At 43.4% G+C, this 11,622-nt stretch overlaps 1 protein-coding gene across 1 annotated transcript; it reads left to right on the top strand.

The window, feature by feature from the left end:
• Positions 1-1,510: 1,510 nt before the first annotated feature.
• On the top strand, positions 1,511-4,454 carry CCN1 (cellular communication network factor 1). Its single transcript, XM_002749848.7, has 5 exons — positions 1,511-1,797; positions 2,118-2,331; positions 2,682-3,038; positions 3,171-3,379; positions 3,495-4,454. Exons 1-5 carry the CDS (start codon positions 1,735-1,737, stop codon positions 3,795-3,797), a joined length of 1,146 nt encoding a protein of 381 aa, XP_002749894.2. The 5' UTR covers positions 1,511-1,734; the 3' UTR covers positions 3,798-4,454.
• Positions 4,455-11,622: the final 7,168 nt, after the last annotated feature.

Here is an 11,622-nt window from a genome sequence, read left to right on the forward strand (position 1 = left end):
TCTTCATTGGAGTGTGTTTTCATCATGATAGCTTCTCATTGTGCTTATCAGAAAAGTCAGCATTGGCACTAAAGGCCCTTTTAAGCAAGACTGCTAAATGAAGAAGTGTGAACAGCCCTAAACATTAAAAAGGATAAGTAGTCATCCTAGAGCATATGACTCTCACATGATAATTTTTATTAAAATTACAATTTATTAAAATTAGAGATAGTTTTTGAAACTTGTAGGGAAAGTTTATCAATCACACTAATGGGATTGGTAACATTCAAGTACATTGTCCCATGGTGGGGGCTTCTCCTGAGTATGTTGCAGGTAAAACAGGATCTTATAATCTGCTGACATTTTTACTACAGAGTATTACCTACTACATCTCATTGCAATTCATTTAAAATGGGAGGCTTCCAGTGGTCCCTAGGAAAGGACTTAAAAACCCCACAAAACTTCCAGCTTGAAGGCGTCTGCTTTCCCCAGAGATTCATAGGGCATAATGTACTGGAATCTGGTTTGGCCTTGCGGTCTTTGCAGGTGATTTCAGCCCAAAGCACTCCAAATGCAGGGTGGTCCCCTGCATTTCTGGCTGGCTGCTTGGTTAGCACAGCCTCCGGTCCGCGGAGGGAGGTTGGAAGGGCTTACCCTGTCTCCTGCATCCGTAAGGAAGTATAAGTCAGCCTTCCGGAGAACTCCCCGAGTTCGTTTCCTCTCGGACTTCCAACCCAGGCAGTGGTCTGGAACTACAGTGGGAACCTCCAAAAACAAACAAGTACAACATACCCAAAAGAGGAGGGCTGGAGGGGTGGGGGAGACCTCTGCCTGGGAATTTGCCAGACGGTGGAGAAGTCCCCCGCTCCCCCCACTCCCCGCTTTTCATTCATAAATGCCACTGTGGGTATTAATTTGCAATTCACTGGACTTTGCTAATAAACATCATGCCAAAGCTTTGGGACTTGATCCGAATCCGCCTCTGTGAAGTCCACAAATATTCCTGGGTCGGACACATACTCCTCTTTCTCATTTACTCTTTCAACAGATAACTTGTCTCTCACCTTCTCTGTAAACAAGCAAACAGCTCGCTGCGTTCCCGGGTGAGGGCTTCCGTGACTGCCGGGTCAACTCGCATCACCAAACAAAACGACTTTTGTTCCTTCCTCTCAGGTTCTCCCACCCACCCAGTCCAGGCAAAGTTCTGAACTGGGCCCTCTCGCGCCTCATGACCCTCCAACCACCATCACCACTATCACGCCCCAAAGAACCCTCCCCAATAGAAGTCGTAATTTAAGATGGAAAAAACGAACTGTTTTCTTGAAGGATCTGGGACGGACACACACACACACACACACACACACACACACAAAGGTGCAATGGAGCCAGGGGAGGCGCTTGGCAGCAGCCCGCGCCAACCAGCATTCCTGAGATGTTTGAGAATTCTGGAACGCGGAGACAGAGCCGACGTCACTGCAACACGCGGCGCCTCCACCGGCCGTATAAAAGGCGGGCTTCGGGGCGCCTGGGCAGACCGCGAGCGAGAGCGCCCCCGAGCAGCGCCCGCGCCCTCCGCGCCTTCTCCGCCCGGACCTCGATTGAAAGACTCCCGCCCGCCGCCCGGCCCTCGCCTCCCTGCCCACCGGGCCCACCGCGCCGCCACCCAGAGCCCACTACGCCCGGCCTGTCCTCTGCGCACCAGCTTGTTGGCGTCTTCGCCGCCGCGCTCGCCCCAGGCTACTACTGCGCGCCACAATGAGCTACCGCATCGCCAAGGCGCTAGCCGTCGCCGTCACCCTTCTCCACTTGACCAGGCTGGTGAGTTAGACTCTCCTTTTGCCACCGCTTCCCCTTCCACTTCCCAGTCCCTTCCCTTGGTCCCAGATTGCCCATGGCAGGGAAAGCTAAACTAAAAAGTTCGTGGCCGTTTGCGGGTAGCCGTTTCTTTAAGCACCCCCCTCCCGCGAAGACGTGTCGGGGACCTCTTGGTGGGCGCAGCCTTCCAGGGTGGCCGGGCTGGACGAGATCAGAGGCTCCCTGTCGACAGGGTCGGAGACCCTCGTCCCTTCCTGCGGCAGCCGCAGCGCCCCTCCTGTACACCGCGCTGAGTCTCAACGCGTTTCTTCTCCCCATTCCAGGCACTCTCCACCTGCCCCGCCGCCTGCCACTGCCCCCTGGAGGCGCCCAAGTGCGCGCCGGGAGTCGGGCTGGTCCGGGACGGCTGCGGCTGCTGTAAGGTCTGCGCCAAGCAGCTCAACGAGGACTGCAGCAAAACGCAGCCCTGCGACCACACCAAGGGACTGGAATGCAACTTCGGCGCCAGCTCCACCGCTCTGAAGGGGATCTGCAGAGGTAAGATGCTTGTGGTTTGGCCCCTTTAAAAAAATATACTAGTCCCCATAGTCCAGAAGTTTAGTAATTTTGAGACCATGTATGGTGATGCTTTGTTGTTGGTAGCTTGGCAGAAAGGCACATGATTTCAGCAGTCTGGAATGCAATTCAGTGTGTCTGGGCCCAACGAAAGTGCATACGGAAAAGTGATTCCTGACTAACTTATTGTTCTGGTCTGGAGTCTCCGGGGAATTGTAGGGAACTTTACCATAAATTGAATTTAACAGCAGAAAATATGTATGAGGTTCAGGCGGTGGTTTGAAATCTTTACTTTATCCCCTTCTACCTTTCTCTTTTGGTGATGTTTGCAGCTCAGTCAGAGGGCAGACCCTGTGAATATAACTCCAGAATCTACCAGAACGGGGAAAGTTTCCAGCCCAACTGTAAACATCAGTGCACATGTATTGACGGCGCCGTGGGCTGCATTCCTCTGTGTCCTCAAGAACTGTCTCTCCCCAACTTGGGCTGTCCCAACCCCCGGCTGGTCAAAGTTACTGGGCAGTGCTGCGAGGAGTGGGTCTGTGATGAGGATGGTGTCAAGGACCCCATGGATGACCAGGACGGCCTCCTTGGCAAGGAGCTGGGATTCGATGCTTCCGAGGTGGAGTTGACGAGAAACAATGAATTGATTGCAGTTGGAAAAGGCAGCTCACTGAAGCGGCTCCCTGGTAAGTGGAGACTGAGCCCTGAGATACTGTACTGAGATGCATTTCTGGTCTGAAATTTTATAGACATGAGTACTTGAACCTGTTTGTGTCAGTATGCCTCTGAGAAGTCTTCCCTCTTGTTTGTTTCTCTAGTTTTTGGAATGGAGCCTCGCATCCTATACAACCCTTTACATGGCCAGAAATGTATCGTTCAAACAACTTCATGGTCCCAGTGCTCAAAGACCTGTGGAACTGGTATCTCCACACGAGTCACCAATGACAACCCGGAATGCCGCCTGGTGAAAGAAACCCGGATTTGCGAGGTGCGGCCTTGTGGACAGCCAGTGTACAGCAGCCTGAAAGTAAGTTCCTTCAGGGACAAGTAGTCTGTTCCCCGGCAGGTGGGTGGGATATGAATCTGTTTTTGAGGAAAGAGAAATATCACCCCTAACTTTCCTTCTCTCCTGTCTCTTACAGAAGGGCAAGAAATGTAGCAAGACCAAGAAATCTCCCGAACCAGTCAGGTTTACTTACGCTGGATGTTCGAGTGTGAAGAAATACCGGCCCAAGTACTGCGGTTCCTGCGTGGACGGCCGTTGCTGCACGCCCCAGATGACCAGGACCGTGAAGATGCGGTTCCGCTGTGAAGATGGGGAGACATTTTCCAAGAACGTCATGATGATCCAGTCCTGCAAATGCAACTACAACTGCCCACATGCCAATGAAGCAGCGTTTCCCTTCTACAGGCTGTTCAACGACATTCACAAATTTAGGGACTAAATGCTATTTGGGTTTCCAGTGTGCACCTAGACAAACAAGGGAGAAGAGTGTCAGAATCAGAATCATGGAGATAATGGGTGGGGGCGGTGTGGGTGATGGGACTCATTATAGAAGGGATGCCTTGCTTATTCTTGAGGAGCATTAAGGTATTTCGAAACTGCCAAGGGTGCTGGTGCAGATGGACACTAATGCAGCCACAGTTGGAGAATACTTTGCTTCATAGTATTGGAGCACATGTTACTGCTTCATTTTGGAGCTTCCGGTGTTGATGACTTTCTGTTTTCTGTTTGTAAATTATTTGCTAAGCATATTTTCTCTAGGCTTTTTTCCTTTTGGGGTTCTACAGTCGTCAGAGATAAGATTAGTTGGACAGTTTAAAGCTTTTATTCGTCCTTTGACAAAAGTAAATGGGAGGGCATTCCATCCCTTCCTGAAGGGGACACTCCATGAGTGTCTGTGAGAGGCAGCTAACTGCACTCTAAACTGCAAACAGAAATCAGGTGTTTTAAGACTGAATGTTTTTATTTATCAAAATGTAGCTTTTGGGGAGGGAGGGGAAATGTAATACTGGAATAATTTGTAAATAATTTTAATTTTATATTCAGTGAAAGATTTTATTTATGGAATTAACCATTTAATAAAGAAATATTTACCTAATATCTGAGTGTATGCCTTTCAGTATTTTTAGAGATGTTCAAAATGTACTCAAACAGGACATATTGGGATATAGCAGTGAATTAAGCTATTAAAATAAGACAATGATTGCTTTTATATCTTCAGTAAAGTCTTTGCATATAAAGTAATGTTTAAAAAACATGTATTGAACACAAGACACTGTATGAAGCATGAGAAAGATTCTGAAGCTAAACTTGTGATTTAAGAAAACAGCACTTTATTTTCATCAGAATTTGAAGTCTAAGAGTCTCCATCACTCTGTGAGATGGCTATAGCAATTTAATATTTTAATCACCAGGTTAGTGGGCATGGCACTTCAGTAGAGAAACCCTTTAATAAGAGGGGTAGTCCATAACTCAGGCTGCCCACATCCAGATCCATGGGCAAGACTGAATATGGCTAATGTATTCTAAAGGCTTGCTTGTTTATAACTTTATATTTTCCCTAAAAATTAAGAGAACTACTTAGAAATTTACCCTTGGCTGTTATCAGGAAAAATCTGAGTCTATAGGAGTCAGTTTGTTTTCACTAAATGAGCTTGAAGCACGACTTGTGTTAATCCTAATAAGCCGGTGATTAGGTAAACATGCTGTTAAATGCAAAGGAATGCAAGGAATTTCAAGTACTTTTCCAATAGCGTGAGGACCAAGCTACCCCATCCCCCTTTCCTTTTTATAATATACATTATATTGATGGGGGAGGGAGCAGTTAGATAGAGTTGGCTATTCAGAAGGTCAAAGGTCCAGAGCATTCCTAAAAGAAAGGGACCCAAATCGTAGGTCTAGGAGAGGTTAAGAAAGCTGGGTCAACGTTTGTGAAAATGTTGGTAGCCTGTTTCAGAGGCATCTCCATCTTTAGAAAGTGCTGACAATAAACCTTTTATAGGAAGAAGTTTTCCTTTTATCATCAATGTTGGCTCCTGTTCAAATCCATAGTGAAATATTTCAGTCCGCACTTAGTTAAGAGAGTACTTGAATTTTTAGGCAGAAGAGAAAGTGCTTTTAAAAAGAATTGAGGGGGACAGCTCCTGGGATCCTGAAGGGATTTTTCCAAATAGATTAAATAATATGTATACTTTAATGAAGACCCACAGAAAAATACTGCCTAAGCAATGGTTTTAATGCCTTATGGAACTGCATAAGTAAAATGCAATTTTACTAGGAAATGCACTAGTAAAATCTATGGCCAAAAGCCTTCACTCTTCTGATTTTGACTTGCCTGAAATATTACAGCTTGTTTCTTCTGAATAGTCAGTTTTTCTTGCCTGAAGCATTCAAATGTTAAGGTATTTGAGAATTTAAACACCACCTGGCCCAGTCATAGATGCAGTTAAAGTTAGTGCAATGTAACATGTGAAACATAATAAAGGTGTGAGGCTTTTGTGGTGCAATCTTGCTGAATAGACATCTAAATCCACAGGCAAGATTTACACATTCCCAGCATCAACCCTGAAGTGTTGCCCTCCAACACTGGAGCTCAACGAATTGCTTTTTATGCAAAGATCAAGGAGCAATATTTTATAGATCCTTTCAGTGTGCAGGGAGGTAGTATTTGTCCAAATAAGCTCAAAGGTGAAACAGAACCTAGTATGGGAAAACATTGAATCTTTGGGTTAAGAATTTCATCATAGTAAATATAATGAGAGTGAAAGTGTCAATTCCACTGACAATAAGTGTGTTCAATTAATAAAGAAGATGAATAGAAGCAAATTATGTCTATTTAGCTATAGACAACACTGAGGAAATTGAAAGTAGTAGAAAATAAAATTATGATATTTAGAACACGTAAGTTTTACTTACATCCAGAGTGGAGTTCTGCCCACTTTAAATACTGAGAAAACAAAACCAAAAATTATGCATCTGCATATATGAAAAAGAAGGTACATATAGAAATATTCATTATAATATATATGTACCTTCCCATGCACAGTAAAGACCTTGGGTTGTTCTTGCTTTTCCATCCCAAAGATCCTGGTGGTCTTGAGCTGTGTTTTGGTACAGATTTTAGAACTGAGAGCTAGAGTGATCTCAGAATCTTAGGCATTTCATGAATTTTAAGAAATATTCTATGAGACATTTAGCAGCACAGTAAGTAGTCTCACTAGGACAATTTTTTCATATGAACATACGTGTTGTCTGCTCCACAAAGAAATGCAACTGTGTCAAAATTAGCAAAGCATATTTTAGAGTTATGCTTTCCAACAGAGGGTACAGACTTGGTTTGTTCACAACCTCTTCTTGCAGCCTTCTGGCACTATTTGAAAGTCAGTTGAGCAATAGCAATATTTCAGTGTGACCACAGTACAGAGCAAAGCTGTGCTCTGGGCAGAATGGCAGGTGATACAGTGGAAAGAACCCCAGGGAATCAGGAGACACGTCTTTTGGCACCAGCTCTGCCAGGAATTCACTAGGTGACTGGCAGGTTTCTGTTTCACTCCCTCATGTTAAAGTAGGAAAATAGCTTTCAGCATTTTTGTCACCCCCAAACCCCCTTCTCTTTGGTACATTGGCTCTCATACCTTAAAACCTTTGCCTCTTCAAGTAACCAAACGTGTGAACGGAAAACTGCTCAAGCCTTTGTTATCAAATCCACTTGTTTCCATGAAGCAGTGATACCCAGATAGTATGCTGAGGCCTTTGGGTGAGACTTTGAGATGTGACAGCTTCAGGTGAGACTCAGCACATTTCCAGCTATTGTGGCTATGATGAGAGACTCCTTCTGCTTAACAAAAGCAGATGGAAAAGCAAAGAAGACTTTGTCTTGCATCATAGGTACCAGCTCAGCCACAGTGTAGTATAGAACCAAGAGGGCTCCTGGGGCCCCAATTCCTGGCCTTGGGTCTTGAATGGCATTTCTGGACCTGCCCTAGGCCAGAGGAGAGCACACTGCCCTGAAGGGTAAATCCCAGGCCTGGCAGCATTCACCACAAGCTGACTGAAGAGCTCTTAGGCCTGAGAAGAATAGTAGTGGTAGCCTGGCAGTACTCCTCGTGGGTCTGTGGTGGTGGTGGTGGTGGCTACAGGGTGAGACTCCTCTTCCTCTGGAAAGGGGATGAAAGAGTGGGAAGGTCCGTGTCTCATGGTTTGAGTGCTAACTTAGCCACAGTAGTATAGAGCACTTGACTCTAGTCTCTAGATCCTGGCTGACATCTCTGGACCTTCCCAGCGCCTGAGGTAACTTGCTGCCCTGAAGGGAAGGACACAACCTGGCTGCTTCACCACCTGCTGATTGCAGAGCACGAGGGCTTTGAGTAAACACAGGTGGTAGCTAGGTAGTGGTTATAGCGTACCTTGGGTGAGACCCAGTGCTATGCTGTCTTCAAGTCTGACCTGGCACACAGCTCCAGAGGTGGTGGCTGCAGGGGTGTTTCTGTCACCCTGTACCCCAGCCCCAGGTGGCTCAGCACAGTGAGAGAGAGAGAGAGACTCCATTTGTTTGGAAGAAAGTAAGGGAAGAGAACAAAAATCTCTGCCTGTAGTCCCAGCTACTGAGGGAAATTGAGGCAGAAGAATTACTTAAACCTGGGAAGTGGAGGTTGCAGTGAGCTGAGATCATACCATTACACTCCAGCCTGGATGACAGAGTTAAGATTCCATCTCAAAATAAGTAAATAAGTAAATAAATAAATAAAATAACTACAATAATTTTCAAGACAGAGTATAATAAAATATAAATGGAAATAACAAAAATTATTGAAGTTAAAGTATAAAGTTTTTATTAGTTTTCTTTTTGCTTGTTTGTTTATGTAAGCAGTGTTAAGTTGTTATCAGCTTAAAATAATGAGTTATATGATAGTATTTGCAGACCTCATGGTAATTGCAGGTCAAAAATCATACAATGGATACACATAAAATAAGAAGTAAGAAATGAAATCATAACACCAGAGAAAATTACCTTCACTAAAAGGAAGACAAGGAAGGAATGAAGGAAGAGAAGATGACAAAACAACCAGAAAACAAATAACAAAATAACAAGAGTAAGTGCTTACTTATCAGTAATAATGGTGAATGTAAATGAACTAAACTCTCCAATAAGAAGACTTAAAGTAACTCAATGAATAAAAAGAACCAAGACCCAAGGACATGTTGCCTACAAGAAACACACTTTATCTATCTGATCTTTAACAAACCTGACAAAAACGAGCAATGGGGAAAGGATTCCCTGTTTAATAAGTGGTGTTGGGAAAACTGGCTAGCAGTGTGCAGAAAGCAGAAACTAGACCCCTTCCTGACACCTTACACTAAAATTAACTCCAGATGAATTAAACACTTAAACATAAGACCTAACACCATAAAAACCCTAGAAGAAAACCTAGGCAAAACCATTCAGGACATAGGCATAGGCAAGAACTTCATGACTAAAACACCAAAAGCATTGGCAACAAAAGCCAAAATAGACAAATGGGACCTAATTAAACTCCAGAGCTTCTGCACAGCAAAAGGAACAATCATTAGAGTGAACAGGCAACCAAAAGAATGGGAAAAAATTTTTGCAATCTATCCATCTGACAAAGTGCTAATATCCAGAATCTACAAAGAACTAAAACAGATTTACAAGAAAAAAACAAACAAACCCATACAAAAGTGGGAGAAGGATATGAACAGACACTTCAAAAGAAGACATATATGAGGCTAACAAACGTATGAAAAAATGCTCATCATCACTGATTATTAGAGAAATGCAAATCAAAACCACATTGAGATACCACTTCACACCAGTTAGAATGGCGATCATTAAAGTCTGGAGACAAAGATGCTGGAGAGGATGTGGAGAAACTGGAACACTTTTACACTGTTGGTGGGAGTGTAAATTAGTTCAACCATTGTGGAAGACAGTGTGGTGCCTCCTCATGGACCTAGAAATAGAAACTCCATTTGACCCAGCAATCTTACTACTGGGTATATACCCAAAGAATTATAAATCATTCTATTATAATGACACATGCATGTGCATGTTCATAGCAGAACTGTTTACAATAGCAAAAACCTGGAACCAACCCAAATGCCCATTAACAATAGACTGGATAAGGAAAATGTGGCACACATACACCATGGAATACTATGCAGCCATAAAAAATGATGAGTTTTGTTCTTCATAGGGACATGGATGAATCTGGAAACCATCATTCTCAGCAAACTGACACAAGAACAGAAAATCAAATACTGCATGTTCTCACTCATAGGCAGGTGTTGAACAATGAGAACACATGGACACAGGGAAGGGAGCATCACACATTGGGGTCTGTTGGGGGGGCAAGGGAAGGATAGTAGGGGGTGGGGAGGTCGGGGAGGGATAACATGGGGAGAAATGCCAGAGGTAGGTGGCGGGGGAATAGAGGCAACAAACCACATTGCCATGTGTGTACCTATGCAACAGTCCTGCATGATCTGCACATGTACCCCAGAACCTAAAATACAATTAAAAATAAGAGACAAAGAAGATCGTTCATTAATAATAAAGAAATCAATTCAGCAAGAGAATATACTACAACAATTGCCAACATATATGCACCCAACACTGAACCACCCAAATATATAAAGCCAATATTATTAGGGTTAAGAATGAAATAGACCTCAACACAATAAAAGCTAGAGACTTCAACACTCCACTTTCAGCATTGAACAGATCTTCCAGACAGAAAATCAACAAAGTAATATTGAACTTAATCTGTACTATAGACCAAACAGATATTTATACCCTAAAGAAAGGAAATCATATATTCACTCCCATGTTTATTGCAGCACTGTTCACAATAGCCAAGATTTGGAAACAACCTACGTGTTCATCAACAGATGAACAGATCAAGGAAAAAGTCGTACACACACACAATGAAGTACTATTCAGTCTTGAAAAAATGAGATTCTGTCATTTGCAACAACATGGATAGAACTGAAGGTTATAATGTTAAGCAAAATAAGCCAGGCACAGGAAGTCAAACTTTGCATGTTCTCACTTATTTGTGGAAGCTAAAATTTAAAACAATGGAACTCATGGAGATAGAGAGTAGAAAGATGGTTACCAGGGGCTGGGAAGGGTATCGGAGGGTTGAGGAGGACGTGAGGATAGTTAACAGGTACAAAAAATAGAACAAATAATACCTAGTATTTGCTAGCACAACAGGGTTACTACAGTAAAAAATAATTTAATTATACATTTAAAAATAACTTAAAGAGTATAATTGGATTATTTGTAACATAAAGGATAATTGCCTGAGGTAATGAATACTTCATTTACCCTGATGTGATTATGCATTGCCTGCCTGTATCAAAATATCTCATGTAATCCATAAGTATATATACCTTCCGTATACCCACAAAAATTGATAATAAATTTAAAAAATTTTATGTTTCTCATAGCACCTAGCACTATCTGACATTTTCTTGAGTATATCTCCCCATTCAAGAATAAAAGCAGAAGTTTTTGGAGACAGAGTTTCGCTCTTGTTACCCAGGCTGGAGTGCAACGGCGCGATCTTGGCTCACCGCAACCTCCGCCTCCTGGGTTCAGGCAACTCTCCTGCCTCAGCCTCCTGAGTAGCTGGGATTACAGGCACACGCCACCATGCCCAGCTAATTTTTTGTATTTTTAGTAGAGATGGGGTTTCACCATGTTGACTGGGATGGTCTCGATCTCTTGACCTCATGATCCACCCGTCTCGGCCTCCCAAAGTGCTGGGATTACAGGCTTGAGCCACCGTGCCCGGCTGAGAGCAGAAGTTTTAATCTTTTTTTACCACTATAAAAATATCACTTTACACTGTGCCCAGCATAAAGTAGATGTTAATTAATTTATAGAACACATGTTGTCTTATGCCAAAGTTAAATTACAAGGTACCTACTCACAGGCACAATGTCTTCTTCTACTTCACCTTGGACTTTTTCCTAGCAGACTGCTAACCAGTCTTTCATTTATTTCTTACATTCGTACATCCAGTCAGTCACTAGACACTTATCTGGCATCTCCGTATTCCAGGCATAGTGCTATGCAGTAGTTAAAGAAACAGTTCCTTTACTTTGTGGTAAAGGAGGCATATGTGTAAGCAAAATTGAGTTAAGATTAGGTTCAGCTGCAAGTAACAGAAAACCCAAATAATAATGGCTTCAGAGGTTGGGCATGGTGGCTTTTAACTGTAATCCCAACAATTTAGGAG

This window comes from Callithrix jacchus, chromosome 7 (assembly GCF_049354715.1).
Source record: "Callithrix jacchus isolate 240 chromosome 7, calJac240_pri, whole genome shotgun sequence".
Taxonomy (NCBI): Eukaryota; Metazoa; Chordata; class Mammalia; order Primates; family Cebidae; genus Callithrix; species Callithrix jacchus.